This window comes from Sylvia atricapilla, chromosome W (genome assembly GCF_009819655.1).
Source record: "Sylvia atricapilla isolate bSylAtr1 chromosome W, bSylAtr1.pri, whole genome shotgun sequence".
Taxonomy (NCBI): domain Eukaryota; kingdom Metazoa; phylum Chordata; class Aves; order Passeriformes; family Sylviidae; genus Sylvia; species Sylvia atricapilla.
In genome coordinates, this window is record NC_089173.1 from 3,861,971 (window position 1) to 3,886,287 (window position 24,317).

Below are 24,317 nucleotides of genomic sequence, written 5' to 3' on the forward strand. Positions count from 1 at the left end.
ACTTCTTTAGTCTGAAACCATTGAATAAAAAGTGTGTAGTGCTAACAGTTTTCTTTCACTTTTTTATCGTTCTCTTTTAATATAAAGAATGATAAATTTTGCATTGTGCACTGATTTTGTCTGGGATGGAATTAATTTTCTTCATAGTAGCTGGAATGGTACTGTTTTTTTGGATTTGTGACTAAAACAGTGCTGTTAGCATGCTGGTATTTTGGCTACTGTTTAACAGTATTTTCAGTGTAGAGGTGGTTTTTTTTGTTTTTTGGTTTTTTTTTTTTTTTTTTTTTTTTTTTTTTTTTTTTTTTTTTTTTTTTTTTTTGTTGTTCAGTTGCTGTCTTCTGTTTCTTCCATCTCTGAAAATTGGAAAAAAAGGTGAGTAGGGAGGGCATGCAAGCAGGACAGCTGACCCTAACTGACCAAAGGGATATTTCCCAAGTTCCTCTAATGCATGGTGAGGCCCTGTTTTACTGGAAGTGGCTGGACATCTGCCTACTAATGGGAAGTCATGAATGAATTCCTTATTTTGTTTTGCTTGTGTACACAACTTCACCTATTAAACTGTCCTTATGATGGCCTATGAGGTTTTTCTTGATTTTGCCCTTTTGATTCTCTTACTTATGCTGCTCAGGAGGAGTGAACAAGCAACTTGGTGGGGGCTTAGATGCTGGCTGGAGTGAACCCATGACAATCATTTCTGGAGCCCAGTGTAGGGCTTGAGAGGTTCTAGATAACAACAGATTTGATCTGAGCATGCTAGACTACATTTATAGTTCTTATAACTGTTTAGTTATTACTTGGCAAGTTGTTACTTGCTCTTACTGGTCACGATGTTGCCTTTTTTTCTTGATACTGGTTTATTTGTTACATCATCTGCTTCATGACATGCTCCATCTCTTGCTCTGCCTCAAACTCTAGTGCTTGTTAATAGCTGCTTTTGGCTTTTTCAGTTTACTGTGTTGTTTATCACTTTATTACGTTTATGTCTGGGAGAGCTATGGTAATAGCACTGGCCTTGAGCCTAATCTGTTGCTTGTGCCATGCATTGCTATTGTCCCAGTACTCTGGAAACCAATTCTGAGGCAATTAACAATTGCACCTTTTTCCTCTTTTCTGGAAGCCATTTTGTGGGGGAAATGAAGAATGGCACCTTCTCCTTGGTGGTAGATGTTTCTTGCCTTGTTACAATGACTGGTTTCTGGAACATTTTTGTGTAATCCAAATGCTTATATTGGTATGTGTTGTGAATATAATTCTGGCTTTTCAAAAAGGTAGTCAGCTAATTTGAAATGCCACACAGGGATGTGCTCTGAGGCACATGGGTCTTGGGTGGCAAGGTGTATAGAACTTGGGCAGGTACCTAGAATGTTCCCCCCTACAATGACATAGGACTTGAAACCTGAACAGGCATGGAATGCTATTGAAGCAACAGAACACTTGATAAAATTATGTCTTGTCTATATCAGACACAACTTCTAGCACTGTGTTGAGGCCTGCTCTACCCCTACTGAACCTATGTTAAGCACTTGAAGAGCTCAAGAGGGTCTCTAGATGTTAGAACATACAAACAGACACTAGCTAAGCTAGAGATCTAACTCTCAACTATAACAGTTGTTCCTATAGACAAGAAAAAACAATGGAAGCAGAGGTCCATTTGTCTAGTAATGGAAGAAAAACCTCCTCCTGAGGGGAGAGCAGGAAGAAGAATCAGAAGAGTCAGCCTGTTCTTCAGCAGAGTAGTCACAAGAACAGGAGAGGGAAGAGATTGAAATCATAAATTAATCAGAAATCACATGGTTTCTATCCTAGAGTGAACTGAGAGATATGTGGAAAGATTATGGTCACCAGCCAGGTGAGCAAATTATGACCTGGTTGCTCCAATGCTGGGATATTGGGTCCAACAGTCAGGAATTATAGAAGGTAGACAAGACCAGCAACTGGGATCCCTAGTAAGGGACCATGAAATCAACAAAGGGACAGAAAGATGGACAGCAATCCACAGTCTCTGGAAGTGGCTCCTTTCAAGTATGAAAACAAGGTATTCCCTCAAGGCAAGTCTTGTAAACTACTGAGGCAAGAGGACCATGTTTGAGGAAGGTATTCAGTATCTGAGGGATTTAGTGATGGTGGTGACCTACAGCAATCTGAACAATAAGCAGGCTTCCAAAGATCTGGATGAAGTCCTTTATTTCCAGTCCATGTGGTAGAAGCTTGTATGGAACACACCAATGTTGTGCACCAGCACCCTGGTGATAATAGACAGACATTGATGCAACAACTGTGTAAAAACTGATCTGCCAGCTCTGATGCTCTTAAGAGAATATCCCTTTCTCCTTACCCTTAGAGTTTGGTGTCTCGGCTATCAAGAGTGCCATATGAAATCAGCTTTTCTCTGCTCAAGGGAAAGGGAACTGTAGGTCCACACTATATGCCACCTTGTGATTCTAGCTCTGCAATCACAGGGAAGACATGAACTGGAGCATTGCACCTACCTCAAACCTAGACCACATATGTGAATTGCAAGGAAAAGCAGCAGCCAGAAAAGCTCCATTCAGAAAAGATTACTGCTCCAGTTGCTTTTGAGCCATTCCCCAGACAGAGTAGAAGGGTTGATCCTCCTGGTCCTAATGAAAGGACTTCTGGTTTACAATTACAGGAGTTGGGTAATGAATGCTCCAACCAAGAACAGAGGGGTCAGGCAGAGGAAAGGGCCAACTGGTTTTATTGGACTGCATGGATTTGATGATGTGGCACATCAAACCCATGAGAGTATAAGGTTTTGGTGGACATGAGTGCACAGTGTACCCTAATGCCATTAGGGTCCAAGGGGATGAAACCCATCTGGATTTCTAGAACAAGGGGATCCCAACAATTTGTGTTCAAAGCTGGGGTGAGCCTCACAGGGAATAAGTGACGGAAGTATCCTATTGTGACTGACCTAGAGACTCCATGTATCCTTGGTACAGACAGTTTCAGGAGAGGGTATTTCAAAGATTTAAAAGGGTAGTGGTGGGCCTTTGGTGTAGCTGCTGTATATGCAAAGAAGAATAAACAACAGTCTACTTTGCCCGGACACTTGCAGGACCTTCTGTTATGGGTTTTCTCTGTGTTGAAGAGCAGCAGGTGCAGACTGCTACCATGATATTGAACTAGTGGCAATATTGCATCAACCAAGACTCCCTGGTTCTCCTTCATAAGCTGATTCATCAACTGGAGAGCCAAGGAGTAATCAGTAATACTCAATCAGTCTTGAATAGTTCCATATGGCCTGCAGAAGTCTGGCAGAGGGTGGAGACTAACAGTGGACTATCATGGCCTGAATAAAATCATGCCATGGTTTAGTGCTGCCATACTGGACATGAAAGAACTCCAGTATGAGCTGGAGTGGAAGTGGCTGGTCTGTGGATAAGTGTATGCTAGAACAGGTATGCCTCCAAAGGGACTGCAGCCCATGGAGAATCCATGCCAGAGTGGGGACAAGGCATGGAGTTCGTTGTGATGTAAAACTCTATAGTCTGATCCAAAAGGACCAGGGGTGGAGATTGTAATGGATATGTGATTATACTGTTGTAACCCATGATTTGAGCTGCATGCTAGAAGTAGTACTATAAAAGGGACCACCTGAACTAGTGGTGGATGAGCTTTGCAAAAAGCATTGCAAGTGCAGCAGTGACACAATCTGAGCTGCCTTTGGTGCCAAATGACTCCACACAATGCACTACTTCTGTTCCAAGTGACCACTATAACAGAACCCAGGTTACAGACTAAGTGAACTGAATGGACATTTTATGGACACTTTGGGGGCAAGAGGGGGGCTATAGACTAAGGGAATGATATCTGTATGCATACTAAAGGATAGGAAGACAGGGTGGTGGTTAATGAAGATGTACTGGATAGTGTACAACTCAAGCATATTATGCAAATGGTATGGAAAAAGAGATGGAGATTATTTTCTTCATAGCAGCCTGAATGGTGTTCTCTTTTAGACTTGTGACTAAAACAGTGTTGATAACACGTCCATATTTTGGCTGAACAGTGCTTGCACAGTGTTGAGGGTTGTATTTTCTCTCCCCATTCTGCCCTACCCCCCAGTAAATAGACTGGACATGGGTAAGAAGTTGGGAGGGGAAACAGCTAGGATGGCTGACCCCAACTGACGAAATGGACATTCCATATGATATGACGTTCTGCTCTGCAATAAAACTTCAGAGAAAGAAGGATGAAGGAGACACATTTTGGAGTTACTGCATTTGTCTTCCCAAGTAACCATTATGTATGATGGAGCCCTGCTTTACTGTAGATGGCTGAATGCCTGACTGCCAATGGGAAGTAGTGAATTAATTTATTTTGCTTTCCTTGCATGCACAGCTTTTACTTTACCACTTGTGCTGGTTTTGCACGGAAGTAATTTTTTCAAGAAAGTTATAGCAAAACCAGTCAGTGACCAGGTTTGAATACTGACATGTGGTAAAGCCACTAGAAAGGTGACACGCCTCTGTGAAAACACAGGTTAAAAATCAGGGAAAATCCCGAGAAGTTCTCTTTTCCTTCCAACCTGGGAACAGGTAACAATTGGGCCTGGCTCCCTCCTTGCCATGGGGGCCAGACTGGCCAGGCCCTGCCAGGGGCCAGGCCCCTTCCCGGGAAGCCCGCTGAGCCCTGACTCAGGCCCAGGCCCAATGACTGCCGAGCAGGGGGAGGGGAGGAGAGAGAGCCCCGTCCTGGCCGGATCGGGCCCAGTGACTGCTAACATTCTTCCACTAAGCCCCCCCCCCCCCCCCCCCCCTTCCCATCATGGCCCTGGGAGGCCTAGCCGGGCTGGGTGGTCCCTGCCAGGAGCTAGCCCCCTACCCAGTGTAGCTTTCTGAAGAATCCTTCATTGTATACACCTCTGGCCACCGCTACCAAGTCATCCGGCAGAGGAGAGGGGGCCCAGCTGTGTGGGGTGGCCCTACAGCTGAAGTTTAGGTGCTGCTGGGGCCCCTGGGATCCTGGCACAGCTCAGCACGGCCTGATTTTACCACCTTCGGCCACTGCCCAGGGAAGAACCATCATGCCCACTGTAGACCTGGGAGAATGTTAACTTTTTCCTTGACAGATGAAACTTGCAAAACATTAAATCCTCTCTGAGTGAGAGAAAAGACAGTGAAGACATGTAAAAAGACAATATGAAGACATCAAAGCTGTTAGCGAGGAAAACACATGACCGTGAATGATCACATGGGTGCTTTATTAATGAGAGCTCTGGGAGCCGGGGTACAAACCCAAATCCAACTCCAACGAGGGCCCAAAAGGGGCCCTGTATTATGGCATTTCGTTACATAACTCTATGTTAAACATTAAACCTCCATTGTTCTATTGTATACACCCAAGCATGAATTTTGGTAAATATCTTCCTTTATGATTCTCACGATTCTAGTTTAAGATAATAATTATGTTCAGCTACCAACAATTGTTACAATTATATCATCTATCTTATGATGATTAGGTACAGTCTCACCCGACCTAGTAGAGGATAGCTTTATTTCTAAAATACATAGCCAATCCTTCCTCCCCCCCCGATTACCCAGGCAAAGTCATACTTGATTTGGTTGGAACAATGAAAGCACATCCTGGTTGCAGTAGAGCTGAGGTTCTATTCCTCAGCTTTGTGGCTACAGAAATTCTTAACCCTATCTTAACAAAGTCAGTGAAGGAAGAGTTACATCTTAGATGGACGAGAATGAAAAGATGCCTTGGTTTTAGGCTGAAAATCTTTTGTGAGCTGTGGTAACAGAGTGGAGTATGCTAGAATATCCCTTTAAGTTGTGGAAATGTGTATCGGGAAGATGATGAGTGTTCAGATTGCAGATATAAGCAAAGGCATTTGTGGTGGACTAAGTAAATACTGAAGTAGCTGTGATCTTATGAGAAGCTTGAACAGGGAGAGAGAGAGATGAGATGAAGATCTGCCCCTAGAAAGAGAAAAGATCTCTCTTCCTAGAGAGGAAGAAAAGCCTTTGCTTTTGGAACCGTTTGTCTTTAAAATGATACCCCGTGAGTACATTGCCCATATGCAGCCAGGGGAAGGCTGGATGATATGGGAAGGACTTCAGAATTGCATATTCCAAGACGGCTGCTTTTGTGAGAATTAAAAAAGCCACAAGAGAACTGTTTTTGTCTTGTGGGAAGTCCCATAGTAAACCAAAAGATATCTCTCTCTCTAAATGAACTGATAAAAGACTGTTTTATAGGTGGGAAACTGACCAAGGGTTCCAAGTTTTGTCTCTATACATTGTCTGTGAGAAGGGAAAAGAAGCTGTTGGGGGAGAGGGGAAGTGTTTTAAAGGTTTTATTCATATTTTTTTTTCTCTCTTTGGTAGTTTTTTTAATAAACCTGTCTTTATACCCTTTTAAGTTTTGAGCTTGCTTTGCTTCTCTCCTAATCCTATCTCACAGCAGAAAAAAAGTAAATAATTCTGGTAGATACTCAAACCACTACGCATAATTCAGGAAACAGAAATAGGCAAACTTGAAACCACTACATGAATTGGTGTTTCCACCTGGTTTCAACCTGAAATCATCACACCTATTAAACTATTTTTATGTCAGCTTGTGAATTTTTCTTGCTTTTTGCCCTTCTGTACATTTGAAGATAGAACAGAGTTGGGTGGAACTGTTGATCTGCATGAGGATAGGAAGACTCTGCAGAGGGATCTGGACAGGCTGGATAGATGGGCTGAAGCAAATTGTATGAGGTTCAATAAGGCCAAATGCCAGGTCTTGCACTTGGGTCACAACAACCCCAGGCAGTGCTACAGGCTTGGAGTGGCTGGAAAGCTGCCCAGTGGAAAAGGACCTGGGAGGGCTGGTTGACAGCCAGCTGAACATGAGCCAGTGTGTGCCTAGGTGGCCAAGAATGCCAATGGCATCCTGGCTTGTAGAAGAAATAGTGTGGCCAGCAGGATCAGGGAAGTGATTGTTCCTCTGTACTTGGCACTGGTGAGGCCACACCTTGAATTACTAGGGTCAGTTTTTGGCCCCTCACTACAAGAAAGACATTGAGGTGCTGGAGCATGTCCAGAGAAAGGCAACAGAGCTGAGGAAGAGGCTGAAGAATAAGTCCTATGAGGAGTGGCTGAAGGAGCTCAGTTGGTTTAGCCTGGAGAAAAGGAGGCTCAGGGGAGACGTTATCATTCTCTGTAACTGCCTGAAAGGAGGTTGTGGCAAGGTGAGTGTTGGTCTCTTCTCAAGTAGCAAGTAAAGAAAGGAAATAGCCTCAAGTTGTGACAGTGGAGGTTTAGATTGGATATTACGAAAAATTACTTCACCAAAACGGTTGTTAAGTGATACGTTTCTGCAGGAGGCCAGTGTGTTATTAGCCCCACAAAGGTTTATCGATCTCTGAGGGTTGCCAGCAGCCTCTCAGAAATGGCTTATAAAAATTAGTGAAATGGCATGATCGGAGGTGTTTGGAAAAGCAAAAAAGTTTTAATTAAAGTGAAAATAAACTATACAAAACAAAAGAATTAAAGCCGTGCACAGTGCAGGGAGGTCCCTTGCACCTGCTAAGACACCCCAAAAAGCACTGAAAGACTCTGTGCTCTCTCTTAAGTATTCAACGATCAAGGAGGGTTTTTTGGCATGCTGCTCAATAGAAAAGAGCTACATTTCTTTAGGAACAGCTCAAGCATTCAACAGGTGCCTTTGTCCCGGCACTGGGCCAATTATGGTGAGAGAAGCATAGAAGTTTCTGGTTCTCTTTCCTTAAAAGGTCAGGGGTGAAACTTACACTCTTTCCTAATATGGAAACACCTGCTAGGGCATGGGGATGTACTGCAACAGTAAAGCATTGGAACAGGCTGGCCAGGGAAGTTCTGGAGCCACCATCCCTAGAGGTATTTAAAGGCATGTGGATGTTTCACTTCGAGATGGGGTTTAATGGTGGACTTGGCAGTGTTAGGTTACTGGTTGGACCTGCCAGTGCACCCACAAAACTCATTTACTGATTTTCCTCTTCTACAGTTAAGCAGAGGAGGGGGAAAGAAAACTCATCAGGTGAGAGAAGAATTAGGAGAAAACACTTTAAGGGCAAAACAGGTTCAAAATTAAAAAGGTATAAAGAAAAATTTATTAACAGAATTAGAAGAGGATAACGAGAACCAAAAATAAAGCTTTAGAACACCTTACTCCCCACCCCAGCCCTTCTTTCTTTCCTACCGACAGTGCAGGGAGACAAAATATGGGAATTTTAGTTAGTTTGCCACTTCTTAAGATCTTTTTTCAGTTCGCTTAAGGAGAGGAGTCTTTTCCTATGCCCAGGGTCTTTCCTATGTGTCTTGGTTTGGGAAGACAGGTATCTGCAAGGGAAAGCTGGAGTTTTCCTTGGAATGGAGAATGTAAACCACCACTCCCCTTTTTTCCAATTATAAATTTGCAGTCAAAAGATTTTAGGCAAAAGATTTGGGAATAGAAATAGCAGTTCTTTACTAGTATGTATAACAAAGTAAACAAAAAGCAACAACTACAGCATTAATAACAAAAACAGTACTAAGAAAAAACTTCACAAAAACCCAGGGCAGTTTGGTCTTAGTGCCTTTGTAGGATCCTCAGAGCACCAAGCTGGGAACAGTGGAAAGTCCCGGGCTGGTAGCTGGGATGGCAGGATGTCCCGGCAGGCAGGGGCAGGGTGTCCTGGCAGGGCAGGGAGATGCAGGGTCACACTGTAGCAAGAGGAGCAGTGCCAACAAAACCGTGACGGCAGGGCAGGGCTGGCCCAGCTCCCACAGGGCGGCAAAGAAGCTCAGAATTCCAGGGCGAGCAGATGATGGTAGATTTTCCAGGACTGGACCCCTCTAGAGAGAGTGAACCCTTCTAGCAGTGAGCAGCAACCCAGCCGTTCTCTCTCCCCAAACGCCGAAAAAACCAGAGTGCCAAACTGCCTCAAGCTCTGTCCTTTACCTGCCCCAAAACTCGAGTTATCTCTCCCTCCGAGCTTGGACCACCCCTTTGTTTTTTATTAAGTAGTCTTAAGTATCCAACACTTAGTTTCCTTGGTAACTTATGGGGAAAAAATCTTTAGAGTAGAAAGGAACAAACCTAACCCCCAACACTATGCAAAACAGTTTTCTGTGAACTTTTTCAAGGTGGTTTTAATTTTCATGGTGAACAGTCCACCCAGAACCTGCTTGCAATGTGAAGTCCCTCCCACAGCTTGCAGTCTTTCCACAACTGCTTTTCATGGGCCATTTAGTTATGGGGTGTAGTTTTTAAGGATGAGCTTTTCTAGAGTATAAAAGCAAGGGTCCTCTTCCTCTGTTTCTGAAAGCAAGGGTTCTCTCTCTCTATTCAAGCTTCTCACCAGATCAGAGCTTTTCAGCATCCAGACGCTCCAGCACGAGTGCCTTTTTCTCATGGGCTGCCCATGCACTTCATGGATTACAGGGAAACAGTTTGTTGTATTATAATCCTCACCACGGCTTGCAGAAGAATCTCAGCTCCAACGCTCAGAGCACCTCCTCCTCCCCCTCCCTTTTTTGTACCAACCTTAGTGTCATCATATTGTTCTCCTCATGTGTCCTCACTTTTTCCTTTTCTCTGACTCTGGAGAGAATTGGTGTTTGTAGGTTCGGTTGTTCTCAAGTTCTATCAACTGAAACAGTTTTTATAGAGTTCTGCAGTGCTGAAAGGTTAGTCTTGTCCAGGCTCTGCAATCGGGGATTTGCTCACAGTGCTTCTCTCTCTGTTGGTCACATGGTGTCCGCTGGCACTGCGCAAGCCGCACTGGCTGCCAGCTCCATTCCACACCTTTTTTTCATGTGGGATGCCAAAAAAAGAAAAGCTGCTGCCTCCAGTTTTGTCTTTCTGTCCGCACCATGGCTGGCTCAAAGTGGTGAAGTAAATAAAGTCTTTTGCAAGCCATGCTGAGAGAGTCGTGGCCGCACGGTGCTGCCCCAGCTCCATGGTTGCTTGTGGTGCCGGGATGGCCCCTGGCAGCATGGCCTGGGGGCCGCACTGGGAAAGGGTAGCGGCCCCTGCCAGGAAGGGGCCCTGGCCAGCCCCCCCACCTCTCTTTAGAGAGCAGGGCACAAGAGAGCTTCCCACGTTTTTTTTGTTCTTAAATATGTTATTGTTAAAAACGTGGTTCTCTTTGTTAAAGTTTTAAAAGTTTAATAATAATAAAAAATAAGACAATAAGAGACATAAGCAAAAGTTTACAGACATCAGGGTGCCTGGCATTCTGCGAAAAAGCACACCTTGCTAGCAAAGGATCTTCCCTTAAAATCAATAGCCTACTGCATATTCATAAATCCCATACATGATTCAAACATTCCTTTTGACTTTAGGTGTTTCTGCTTAATTTCAACTTCCCCACCACCACCACCATTCCATCCTGCAAATCAGTCCTCCTGTGGCTCCATGGAGTCTCAAACTCCCCAGTAATGGAGGCAATAAATTCTTCCTTTGGGGTTTTGGTGTCTGTTGCTGTTATCTCTATCCAGATAGGATAATGTGAAGAATTTCTTGATTGTCATTCCCATTCCTTGAGCTAGTTACAAAAAACATCTTACAACACATACTTTCTATTTTAATACTATGCTATTAGCCTAAAAACTATTTATCACACTACTAAAAGAGACTATATTAATACAGCATAACGTTCCAACATAACACATATAGTACTAATTTCAATATTTGCGAAAAGCCAATCATATAATATGTATTTATAACAGTATCATAGAGACGTTACTAGCTTTTCTAATTGGCTTAGCAGTGTGCCACTTCTCAGAGTTAGCCAGCAATTGGTTTTGCCTGGCACAGAGGAAGCTGCTAGCAGCTCCTCACAGAGGCTTCACTTCTGTGGCTCACTTTTTCCCTCTTCACCACAAATCAATTAATACAAAACCAGCACAGTTAGTATTAAAAGCTTCATCCTGTTAAATATATGGTGCATTTCAACATTTTCTGAAATATACCAGAGGGCTCCTATTTTTTTTAGGAGAGGACTATTGCATAACTATTTTTAAACACCTGACCTCTAGTTATGGATGCACAAATTATTCATTCAGTTAAAAAGTGGAAAAAAAATCAAGGAAAAAAGCCACCAAACCAAACCTTGTTTTAAAAAAGGAAATGTTACCTAGGGAAATAGGAAAAAAAGTATTATAAAACATATAATGCATACATGATTTATCAGAATTTTACCTTCACAAATAGAGTAGTGCATTAGTCAAGGACTTTATTTGCCATTTGTAAAGGGACTGTTATAGCAGATTTTAAATTACTTTACAGCTTATGTCTGAATTGGAGGAGATTGGACTAGATGCTTTCTAACCAGCTATTTTTACCCATTAAATTTTTTAAATTAAATTATTCATTAGTTATTATTTTTACAGGATGTTGAGATATATTTATGGATGTTTGCAGAAATCTGTTCAAAACAAGTGGCCAGCTAATACAACAATGAGAACAAGAGTTGTTAGGTAAGTTACTTGTCATTTTATGCTGAAAATAATATTTTATTGTCTTATTACTGTCATGCTTCAGTGTGCTTATCAATTTTTTCTTTAAGTGACAAAGGTTTTTAGTATTTATATAGGTTACAAGAATATTTTAAATTATTGTGGTAGTAGGGCATGATATCTCAATTAAGGATCTGCTAGATTCTTAGTCATGTTGTTGGAGACTTGCTAACGGTCTAGTATAGAGGTCAGTATAGCTATACTTCATAGCTTTAACTTTGAATTTACTTGTATTTTGTTAATTTATTTAATCTAAGATCTTGGGAAAGAGGAAAAAGTTCTCTCAAAGTGATAGTTAACGCTTTGTATCCTCTAATGATTATGTTCTTGTCATGCCATCTGGGAGGACTGTGCCTTATCCAGGGACCCTTATGTAGTGTGTTAATTACTGGAAAAATCTTACACATGCTAAGTGTCCTTTAAAGTGCAGACATAACATGTTAAGGAAACTAATGCCTTCTCAGAAAGGTGACTGGACTGTCAGATTTCACTGAGGTACTTTCTGCATTGGAATATATAGTTTTCTGCATCAATGAAGGCTCCCTGTGCTGACCACTTGGAATCAGCATTCATTTTGGAAAACACCTACTTATATGCTGTCCCAGTTTTATTTCTCGGCTCCAGTCCAATCATGTTGAAACATTCCAGTCTCTTTAAAAATGTTGCAGGCTACTGAACCTGACTCCTTTGAACTGGCACCAAGTACAAAAACTCCAGTATGCATTCATAAATCAATTGAATAAATAGTTCTTTCTTTAACACTATCAGTTGCTAGTGCAGATCAAAAAAACCTTTGACAAAAATGAGGTCTTGACAATTGTTCTAACTGTTTGTAGGGGTTTAAAGGTTTCAAAGCCACATCTTTTCTATATTTGCATTACCTTTTTTTTTTTTTTTTTTTTTTTTTTTTTTTTTTTTTTTTTTGCAAGCCTAGCTTTCTGATAGACCAGTATCTGGCACTTATCTGATTTGCTGAGGTTAATCTCCCATTGAACAGTGTCTTCCAGGTGATTTGTTATTGGCTCTTGTTTATCACTGGCTGGAGACAGAAATGAAGATATAGGAGCCCTTCCTTCCCGAGTTTCAGTTAATGTTAGTGTACCTAGTACAGTACCTTCCATGCTTATTTTCCTGTCATTAAGTGTTCGTAACAATAGTGACTCAAGATTTTAATGAAGAAAAATCTTCAATAAAATGCCTGCCAACAGTGTTCTGCAACAGTTTTGCCTTAAAATTGAGGCTGCTCTTATCAGAGGTGTTTGGGCTAGTCTATTGCAATCATGTAGAAGTTAGAAGCAAATACTATGTCTCTTCCCATTTCTTCCCATCTTCCCATTTCTTCCCATCTCCAGAGAGCACCATGTGGCTTTCCCTAGGTGATACAGCTTACACTGAGAATTTTTCTGAGATCTCTGCTGAATACTGTAAATATTGGGTCCCTTTCTCTCTTCATAAGTGGATACTTGTGACTTGTCTCTAGATTACAGTTTTTTGGGGTTTTTTTGCAGCCTCTAGTGAAGAATATTATCTTTTACTGCACTGGTTTTGGTCCAGGAATAATTACATATTCAAAGATAGGTGGATAGTTTTTAAGTGCCTGGGTAGCTTGTTTCTGTAAAATTCAGAAAGTGTTGCCATTTCTATTTCTTTGTAAAAGACCATACTAGGTAATGACTCATTCCTAATTTAGTCAGCTTGACTAGTGTAAGAAGTAGCAAATTTTCTATCTCTGCAAGGTCCATCTTGGCTTCATACCTCAGTTGTCCTCAGGCCACCTGTTGTGGTTTGACATTGGCCCAATGCCAGGTAGCCATGAGAGTCGCTTGCTCACCCTCACCTGCCACAGCTGGGCAGAGGAGAAGAAAAAAATTAACAAAGGGCTCATGAGTGGAGATAAGGATGGGGAGAAAACACTTCAAGGGCAGATCAGGCTCAACTTTAGGTTGTAATGTGAATTTATAACTAACAAAATCAGAGCAGGATAATGAGAAGTAAAATAGGCCCTTAAAACACCTTTTTCCCCCCAGCTCCTCCCTCCTTCCCACCAACAGTGCAGAGAGACAGGGCATGGGAGTTTTGGTCAGTTCATCACCGAGATTTTCTTCTGCTACTCTGGGAGAGGACTCCTTCCTCTGTAAGACTGTAGGGTCCCTCCCACGGGAGACAGTTCTCCATGAACTTCTCCAGTGTGAGTCCACTCTCACGAGCAGCAGTTCTACCACACCTGCTGCAACGTGAAATCCCCCTACGGGCACACAGTCCTCCCAAAACTACTGTGATATGGGTCTCTCTTTCCACGGGGTGCAGTCCTCCAATGACAGGCTGCTCCAGCCTGGAAGCAGGGGCCTCCTCTCTCCACTGGGTCTTCCACTGGATAACAGCCTCTTCCAGGCATCCACCTCCTCTGACATGGGCACCTCCCTCACGGGCTGCGGGTGGATCTCTGCATCCCTCATGGATCCCCATGGGCTGCAGGGGGACAGCCTGCTTCACCATGATCTTCACCACGGCCTGCAGAGGAATCTCGGCTCTGGCACCTGGACCACCTCCTCCCCCTCCTTCTTCACTGTCCTTGGTGTTGCCGTGTTGTTTTCCCTCATGTTCTCACCTCCTCCTGTTTTCTGACTAGAAGAAAAACTATGTAACTTTGTTTTGATTTTCTTCTTAAATATGTTATCACAGAGGCATTACCACCATTTCTAATTGTCCCAGTTTTGGCAAGCAGCATGTCCATCTTAAGAGCCATCAGGGATTGACTCTGCTGGACATGGTGGAAGCTTCCAGCAGCTTCTCATAGAAGCCACCTCTGTGGCCCCCCCAAAAACCAAGTTGTGCAAAAACAATACACCATCTATAGGAGAAATTAATGTACATGCCATGACTTCAAAATTATTTACTTCCTCATAGCTTTAAATTCATCTCATAGAAAATATTTTTGTTTCACACTGGGCCAGGAGAGTTTTGTCAACCCATAATCCATGGTTCTTGGACAAACAGGAGACTTCTATAACAGTATATATTGGAATTCATATGTGTTGGACACATGAAAGCTGTGTTAACGTCACTGCTACATGTGTCACTTCCAATTAATAATGGACAATGCCATCACTGTATACTTAAAAGCAAGGTAGTGCAAGGTCCACTTCCACTCTTTTGTAAGAGGTCAAACTTTGGTATTGCTGTAGTAAAATAAGAGTCTGCTGGTAGTGTCCATGCACTCTGAACAAAATGAGAGGCAAGTTAGATTGCTTTAGTTGGTTCATATGTCGTTTGATTTTATAGCACTCTTCCAGAATTATGGTTAACCTGAAATGGATAATTTATTTTATGTTATTTTTATTTTAGATGTTAACAGAAAGTTAGATTTTTCTCATGCTAAACTGAAGGACAGTTGTCGTGGTTTGTCACTGGCCGGACACCAGGCACCCATGAAAGGTGCTCACTCACCCTCCCCTGCAACTGGACAGAGGAGAGAAAATATTACAAGGGGTTAATGAGTTGAGATAAGGACCGGGAAAAAATACTCATCAATTACCATCAAGAGCAAAAAAGGCTCAACTTAGAGATACAAAGTGAATTTATTACTAACAAAATCAGAGCAAGATAATTAGAAGTAAAATAAGCCCTTCAAAACACCTTTCCTTTACCCCCCAACCCCTCCCTCCTTCCCACTGACAGCACAGGGAGTCAAGGAATGGGGTTTTGGGCAGTTTATCACCCATGCTTTCACTGCTCAGGTAGAGGAGTCGTTCCCCTACTGCACTGTGGGGTCCTTTCCATGGGAGACAGTTCTCCACGAACTTCTCCAACATGGCTCCATGTCATGAGTAACAGTCCTCCCAAAACTGCTGCAACATGAGTCCATCCCACAGACAGCATTACGCCTCAAACTGCTGCAGCGTAGGTCACTTCCACAGGGTGCTGTCCTTCAAGGACAGGCTACTCCAGCCTGGAAGCAAGGGCCTCCTGTCTCCACAGGTCTCCCAGTGGACCACAGCTTCCTCCAGGCATCCACCTGCTCCAGTGTGGGCTCCTCCCCCATGGGCTACAGGTGTATCTCTGTGTCCCCCATGGATCACCATGGGCTGCAGGGGGACAGCCTGCTTCAACATGGTCCTCACCACAGCCTGCAGAGGAATTTTGGCTCCAGTGCCTGGAGCACCTCCTCCCCCTCCTTCTTCACTGACCTTGGTGTCTGCAGAGTTGTTCTTCTCACATGTTCTCACCTCCTCCTCTTCTCAGCTAGAATTAAAGCTGCACCACAAACTTTGTTTAGATTTGTTCTTAGATATGTTATCACAGAGGCATTACCACCGTCTCTAATTGGCCCAGCCTTGGCCAACAGCATGCCTATCTTTGGAAGCTTCTAGCAGCTTCTCACAGAAGCCACCTCTGTGGCCCCCCCTGCCCCCACCCCGCCCCCCCCCCCCCCCACCAAGAACCAGACCATGCAAAGCCCACACAATTTGGGTTTCTGTTTAATAAGTTCTTAGTTCTGCAGTCAAACGGAGTACTTTTCCCTAGCTTTCTAGGTTGTCTGGGTGGCAGCAATTAGTTCTGTGAAGAAAGTAGCTGATCCAGTATAATCCTTCTAGGATACTGTCCTGGTTTAGGGCAAATTTGGGAGGAAACCTCTGAATGGGGTTCCTCTGGAGAGAAAACCCAAACAGCCCCTCCCCCCAGCCGGTCTGGGAAAAGAACTTCCTCGGAGAAAAGTGGAAAAAACTATTTATTTGACAAACAAAATGCCCACAAGCATAAAGAATGAATAATATGAAACAACAAAACGTCTTGCCACCCCGAAGGGAGATGGCAAAACTGAGAGAAGTCCTTGCCGTGAGTTAGCTCAGCTCTCTCAATATTTTATCAGTCCCAGTCCCTTCGGTGCTGGAAAATGCCAAGGTCCAGGCCCTGGTGGGCCGCAGATGCCAGCTCCCCTGTGCTCCTCTCGGTTTTTTCAGTCCAGAGCAGGTTTAAACAGTCCCAAGAAAAAGGGAAAAAGATAAAAATACAGTCCAGGAAGCTTCTTTGCCTCAGCTAGCTAAACTAACTAAAAGCAAAAAAAGTTCTCTGTCTGGCTGCTGTCTGTACCTCTGATGAACACACAGAGTCCGAAGAAAAAAAATGTATAGGAGTAAATGCTGTTTTCTCAAAACAAACTGCGTGCTTCTTCTTTCCCTGCTTGGATCTCAGAACCAGTCTTAAAGGTACAGAACACAACATATAGGACACACAGAACAGACAATTGGGGATACAAGCATCATACAGTCACCCTAGGACATTCCACTCCTTATCCCCATGTTGTCAATCTACCAAAACTAATATATATTCTAACTCTACAAACACATACATTATACATGCATATATCTATATAGACACAATATGCAGCTATATACAGACAATGGCAGTGGCATTCAACAAAAAGTGATATTTACACATGGTTCTCACCCAACAATCAGATCTTCCTGAGGTACACATCATGTTGTTCCATCTTTCTGCATTATCCACCATGTACAGCCTGGTCCCTGAGCAAAGACAATCCCATAGATGGGTTTGTCTGTACTTGAGGCAGAATTGATCCAAGCTGTCTTCTCTAACAAACCTTTTACATGTACTACAGGGACTTTATCTCCATCTACTGTATGTAAAAGCTCAGACTGGGCAGGGCCTGCTCTGTTGGTGGAATCTCGGGTGTTGACTAACCAGGTGGCCTTTGCTAGATGCTGCTCCCAATTTTTGAAAGATTCCCCACCCAATGCTTTCAAGGTGGTTTTTAACAGTCCATTGTATCTCTCCACTTTCCCAGCAGCTGGTGCGTGGTAGGGAATATGCTACACCCACTCAGCACCATATTCCCTAGCCTAGGTGTTCATAAGGCTATTTTTGAAATGAGTCTCACTGTCTGACACAATCCTCTCAGAGGTACTGTGCCTCGAAAGAACTTGCTTTTCAAGGCCAAGAATGGTGTTATGGACCATAGCTTGAGGCACAGGGTAGGTCTCCAGCCATCCTGTGATGGCATCTACCATTGTAAGTACACAGTGCTTACCTTGGTGTGTCTGGGGCAGTGTAATATAATCCATCTGCCAGGCCTTCCCATACTTATATTTGGACCACCGCCCGCCATACTGTAGGGGCTTCACCCTCTTGGCCTGTTTGATTGCAGCACATGTGTCACAGTCATGGATAACCTGAGAAATACTGTCTATGGTTAGATCCACCCCTCGGTCTCGTGCCCACTTATAGGTGACATCTCTGCCCTGATGACCTGAGGCATCATGAGCCCATTGAGCTAGGAACAACTCTCCCTTGTGTTGCCAGTCTAAGTCTATCTTTGACACCTTTATCTTTGCAGTCTGATCTACTTGCTCATTGTTTCGGTGCTCCTCATTAGCCCGACTCTTGGGGACATGGGCATCTACATGGCGGACTTTCACAGGTAGCTTCTCTACCCTGGTAGCAATGTCTTTCCACTCTTCAGCAGCCCAAATTTGTTTTCCTCTATGTATCCAATCAGCCTTTTTCCATTTCTCCAGCCATCCCCACAGAACATTGGCTACCATCCATGAATCAGTGTAGAGGTAGAGCTTTGGTCACTTCTCTCTTTCAGCAATGTCTGTTGCCTCAAGTTTGCTTTCTTTTCACTGTTTACGTTTTGTTCTCACACAGCTTCAAGTAAACTATGTATATTATTAGAATTGTTTACATTCTTCCTCTCTAGGAGGAGAATGATGATTGATGGTGATGTTCACCAATGAGGTCGAAGAAGTGGCTACCTGTGTAGCCAATCTTGGCCTGTCTGTAAATTTGTATATAATATGGAGTCAAAAAAATAAAGTGGAAGCTTTCCTTCTTGACCTCCTGCTGGCCTGCCTCATCCTTTCGTGCTCCTAACAGCAGCCACAAGTGTGACCCTCCGTTACAAATGTCCAGGGCCAATTGAATGGCTTTGAGTTCAGCGAGTTCGCTCAATCCACCTTCTCCTTCAGCAGCTTGTGCGACCTGTCATGTGGGACTCCATACGGCTGCTTTCCACTTTTGTTTCATCCCTACAATGTGACAAGAAACATTTGTAAAAAGAGCGTAACGTGTTTCTTCTGCTGGCAGTTGATTATAGGGTGGAGCTTCTTCAACATGGGTCACTTGCTCTTGTTCTTCATCAGTAAGACTAAAGTGTTCACCTTCAGGCCAGTTTGTAATTATCTTCAAAATTCCAGGTTGATTCAGTTTTCCAATATGGGTGCACTGTGTGATGAGAGCAATACACTTATTCCATGTGGCATTGATGGTGTGGTGGGTAGAGGGAACCTCTGCTTTGAACATCCACCCCAGCACCAGTAGTCAGGGGGCCAGGAGTTGTGTTTCAGTGCCTGTTACCTCTGAGGTGGCTTGGACTCCTTCATAGGCTGCTAAAATTTCCTTCTCTGTGGGAGTGTAGTTGGCTTTGGACCCTCTGTAACTTTGGCTCCAGAATCCCAGTGCTTGGCCTCGAGTCTTACCAGGCACCTTCTGCCAAAGGCTCCAGGACAGACCATGGCTCCTGTCTGCAAAGTAGAGCACGTTCTTCACATCTGGTCCTGTCCTGACTGGGCCCAGGGCTACTGCATGAGTGATCTCCTGCTTGATCTGGGCAAAAGCATGTTGCTGTTCAGGGCCCCAGTGGAAAGTGTTCCTCTTGTGGGTGACCAGGTAGAGAGGGCTCACAATCTGGCTATACTCGGGAATGTGCATTCTCCAAAAGCCTATGGCACCTAGGAAAGCTTGTGTCTCCTTCTTGTTGGTTGGTGGAGACATTGCTGTGATCTTGTTGGTGACATTGGTAGGAATCTGACATGATCCATCTTATCCCACTTTATTTCCAGGAACTGGACCTCTTGAGCAGGTCCCTTAACCTTGCTCTTCTTGATAGTGAAACCGGCTTCCAGGAGAATCTAGATGATTTATTTTCCTTTCTCAAACACTTCAGCTGCAGTGTTTCCCCACACAATGATGTCATCGATGTACTGCAGACATTATGGAGCCTCACCCTTTTTTAGTGCAGTCTGAATCAGTCCATGGCAGATTGTATGACTGTGCTTCCAGCCCTGGGGCCATCAGCTCCAGGTGTACTGCACACCCCTCCACATGAAGGCAAACTGAGGCCTGCATTCTGCAGCCAGAGGAATGGAGAAAAATGCATTGGCAATGTCAATAGTGCCATACCACTTTGCTGCCTTGGAGTCCAACTCGTACTGGAGCTTTAACATGTCTTGCACAGCAGCGCTCAGCAGTGGAGTCACTTCATTCAAGGCAGGATAGTCCACAGTCAATTTCCATTCTCCTTCAGATTTGCGCACAGGCCAGATGGGACTGTTGAAGGGTGAGTGTGTTTTGCTGACCACCCCTTGGCTCTCCAGCTCACGGATCATCTTGTGGATGGGAATCACAGCATCTCAATTTGTTCTGTACTGTCAGTGGTACACTGTCAAAGTGGTAATTGTCCCTTGTTGCTCTTCCCCCTTCAGAAGTCCTACAGCAGATGGGTTCTCTGACAGTCCAGGCAAGGTGTTCAATTGCTTAACATCCTCTGCCTCTACAGTCCCTATCCCAAATGCCCATCTGAGTCTCTTTGGGTCTTTGAAATACCCATTTTGGAGGAAGCGTATGCCCAAAATGCATGGGACCTCTGGACCAGTCACAATAGGGTGCCTCTTCCACTCATTTCCAGTCAGACTCACATCAGCTTCCACCAAAGTTAAATCCTGTGATCCCTCTGTCACACCAGCAATAGAAACAGATTCTGCCCCCACATGTCTTGATGGGATTAATGTCCACTGAACACCAGTGTCAACCAAGGCCTCATATTTTTGTGGTTCTAATGTGCCAGGCCAATGAATCCACACAGTCCAAAAAGCATGGTTTTCCCTAGCCTCTACCTGGCTAGAGGCAGGGTCCCTCTAAGCCTGGTTTCCCATCTTTCCCTGGGTAACTGGAGCTGCTTCCTTTTTGGTAGAACTTCCTCTCTGAGTCTTGCCTTCCTCCAATTCAAGCACCCATCATGCCAGATCAGCAGTAGGTTTTCCATCCCATCTCCTCATGTCTTCTCCACAATCACACAGGAGGGACCACAGCTTACCTTGTGAGATGCCCCTTCCATCTCTATCTGGGGGACATCTGCATTTGGTGCCAGAACCTCTGACCTGTGCTGCCAAGATTTGGAGCATGTCCTCTTTAATATACTCCCTGATTTTCTTGTGATTTTCCTCTATCTTGTCTTCTAATTTCTGCAGATAGGTTTCCATAACTACAGTTCTTGCATGTGTTGGACCGTGCACAGCATCTGCATATGCTTGAAGCTTCTTTGCCATTTCCAGCACAGTCTCCTCTGTTCTATCCTGCTTCATTATTGCTAAAGCAGAAGAGTATTCTTGTGGCCCAAGTTGTACAAGTTTTTGCCACAACACGAGTGTACATGGTACCAAATACGGGTTCTTAGTGTTTAGGTGATCTGAGAAGACAATCTCCGCCACTGCCATTTCTTTCAAGCACTGAATACCTTGTTCTATGGTCTTCCACTGGGTCTGCTGCACATAGAGATTGTCTGCACAGGGATATCTTTGTGCCACACTTCCCAGGACTCGTTCACAGAGACTGCAAAGGGTAACCTCCCTCATCATTCCTTGGTCGATAACTGGATCATGTGACAGGGATCCCAAATGCCTCGCTTCAGTGCGATCCAGCATTGTAGCCTCGCCTGCAGCATCCCAAAGACAGACTAACCAACTAATTGTAGATTCATCATATTGTCAAATGTAATCCTTTCTTAGGCCATGAAGGTCCTTCAGGGAATAGGACTCAGTAGTGGCTCCTGATCTTGTGCCAGCTAGTTGGACATCTTATCTTGTGCCAGCTGGTTGAGCTCCTAATCTTGTGCTAGTTGGTTGCACTCCTGTTCTTGTGCCAGTTGGTCCAGCTTCTGATTTTGTGTCAGTTGGTTCAGCTTCTAATTGTGTATCAGTTGGTTCGGTTTATGTTTTAGTGTCGGTTGTTTGGGCTTCTGATTGGGTGTCAGGAGGCATTGAGGGTCCTTCACCTGGATCACTGTCTACTGGTCGATTGGTTTTATGTGTGTGCTTCTTTGCTGGGGCGACTGCCATTGTCAGACTCACTGTCTGGTTTAGCTGCTGTCTGAGTAGCTGGGGTGTTGGCTGCAGCCTGAGTGACTAGGGTAGCTGCTGATTTATCTCCCTGCTCCCCTGCCTCTATCTGCTGCTCTACAGTATCTAGCAGCGTGTGATAAGCATATGCCAGGGCCCAGCTTATTGCAATCATCTTTTTCTCCTTGGAATCATCCTGGCACTTCTCTTTCAAGTATTTCCCCACCTCAGCCGGGTTCTGAATGTGTTCATGTGGAAAGTCCCAGGCTATAGGGTCAAAAAATTCCTTCAGGGTTTGGCCCATATCCTCCCATTCTCCATACCACTCAGGATTTTCCACACCTGGGTCTACTTCCGGGTCTACTTCCGGGGCAGGGATCTCATCAGCCCCTCTGGAAATCTCAGCCCTCATTCTGGACCAGCTACAAACTATACAGAGGAAGCTCACCAGATGAAACACCAGGAAGGTGGTCTCTTACATTCAGGGGACACTGAACTTTCTCCAAAAGTGATGTAACCGATTGAAAAGAGAAGAGGGACAGGAAAGGCTGAAAAGCTTCATCCCCTGTTCCTCCTCTAACAAAGTGGGTGCAATTATTCATAAATCCCCAAAACATGCTGCTGGAACTAGAATGCAGGGTAGGATGAAGGGACCATTAACCAAACATACCTGGCACAAACTCCATTACCATTATACGTTCTATAAATCATGATCACTGAGCCCAACAAAATAGCAATCCTAATTTGTGCACCTCTAGTGTAAAATCTATGTGTTAGGGACAACATTGGAGCTATTTCCAGATAAGAAAACAAACTTAGGGACCAGAAAGGTATTAAAACCTAAAAAAAGCCTAGGGAACAGAAACACAGAAAGGACTCCATTCCAAGAGACATTAGGAATTCAAGGAGCAACATGGCTGCTGACTACTTTATCCCCACACAAAGTACAACCATAATGCAATCAATAATCAATACAAGTTTTTTCCACTCTCTCAAGCCATGCAGTTGAGCGCCAATAAAAAATGTATTTTCGTGGTTTAGGGCAAATTTGGGAGGAAACCTCTGAATGGGGTTCCTCTGGAGAGAAAACCCAAATGGCCCCTCCTCCCCAGCCAATCCGGGAAAAAATTGCCTCAGAGAAAAGTGGAAAATACTATTTATTTGACAAACAAAATGCCCACAAGTATAAAGAATGACTAACATGAAACAACAAAACCTCTCATTCTGGAGTGAGAGGGCAAATTGAGAAAGTCCTTGCCATGGGTGTAGCTCGGCTCAGTCAGTCCCTTATTCATCCCTTCAGAGGTCCAGGCCGCGGTGGGCCACAGGTGCCAGCTCTCCCCCGTGCTCCTCTGGGTTTTTCAGTCCAGAGCAGGTTTAAACAGTCCCAAGAAAAAGGGAAATGAAAAAAAGTCCAGGATGCTTCTTTGCCTCAGCTAGCTAAACTAACTAAAAGCAAAAAAAGTTCTCTGTCTGGCCGCTGTCCATGCCTCTGACAAACACAACAGAGTCCAGAGAGAAAAAATGTGTAGGAGTGAATGCTGTTTTCTCAAACAAACTGCGTGCTTCTTCTTTCCCTGCTTGGGTCTCAGAACCAGTCTTAAAGGTACAGAACACAACATACAGCACACACAGAACAGATGATTTGGGATACAAGCATCATAAGGTCACCCTAGGACAGATATTGACATACTGTTATTAAGAGATGGATTGGTTCAAGCTGAACTAAGGCCATGTTGCTACCAAAAGAGAGGTTCCATTGTTACTGTGCACTCTTGCTCTCCTGATGTTGGCTTGGGGAAATGAGTGGCTGCAGGATGAATTACCTGTGGTAGTAGACAGTGCAACACGTGTAGGAGGCAGGAGATAAAGTGCTCCTCCTTTTTAAAACCAGTGTCATCTTAGACTGCAGACTTCAGTATGGCTTTACAGTTAAGCTTTTCCCACGTAGTTTTGGAAGTTCACCTTAATTGGGAAATCAATGTGTCTGGTTTTATTTTGTTTTTTGTCATAGTTGAAATCATAACAAGATATTTTTAATTAACAAACATGGACCACAGGCTGGTTGTCATCTCACAAAGATTTCCACACTGACTTCAATGCATAAAGACTACATAATTTTACATTAATCTTATGATAGCTTTATTATTGAGCAAAATAATTTTTTTTTTTTCAGTGGCTTTGTTTTTCTTCGACTGATTTGTCCTGCTATCCTGAACCCAAGGATGTTTAATATCATCTCAGGTGACTATTCTTCAGACTGAATTCATACTTTATGTAATAATAGGCATGAACTTACTTTAGTGCCTTATTTAGCAAAATATTAAGTCATTTGAACACTGTGAAATCATGTTAATCATATGAATGAATTGACTTTCTCCCTAAGGCAGCCAGCATAGAGTTCTCACTCTTAAAGATTAGACAATGTCTTGTTTTAAAGTAAAAAAAACAAAAACAAAACACAAAAAAAAGAGAGAAAGTGAATGTTGAAGTGTTTAATAAAGAAAACCATTGTGGGTTATCCCTGTTTGGCAGATAAAGCATCACAGTCACTTGTTTACTTTCCTCTTCACCCTCAGTGGGATGGAGGAAAAGAAAAGAAAGAATAAAAAGAAAATTTGAGGGTTAAGATAAAACAAACAAAAAATATATAAATGTTTAATAAATAAAGGATAAATGTAAT

General features: G+C 43.6%; 1 protein-coding gene across 1 annotated transcript in view; it reads left to right on the forward strand.

Moving 5' to 3' along the window:
* The window catches only part of LOC136373395 (ras GTPase-activating protein 1), a 71,525-nt gene extending 47,469 nt beyond the window's left edge, over positions 1-24,056 (forward strand). Inside the window, exons 20-21 of the mRNA XM_066338302.1 lie at positions 11,373-11,459; positions 23,811-24,056. Coding sequence (XP_066194399.1) covers positions 11,373-11,459; positions 23,811-23,898 — 175 coding nt within the window. The 3' untranslated portion in view covers positions 23,899-24,056. The remainder of the gene's footprint in view (positions 1-11,372; positions 11,460-23,810) is intronic.
* The last annotated feature ends 261 nt before the right edge of the window (positions 24,057-24,317 follow it).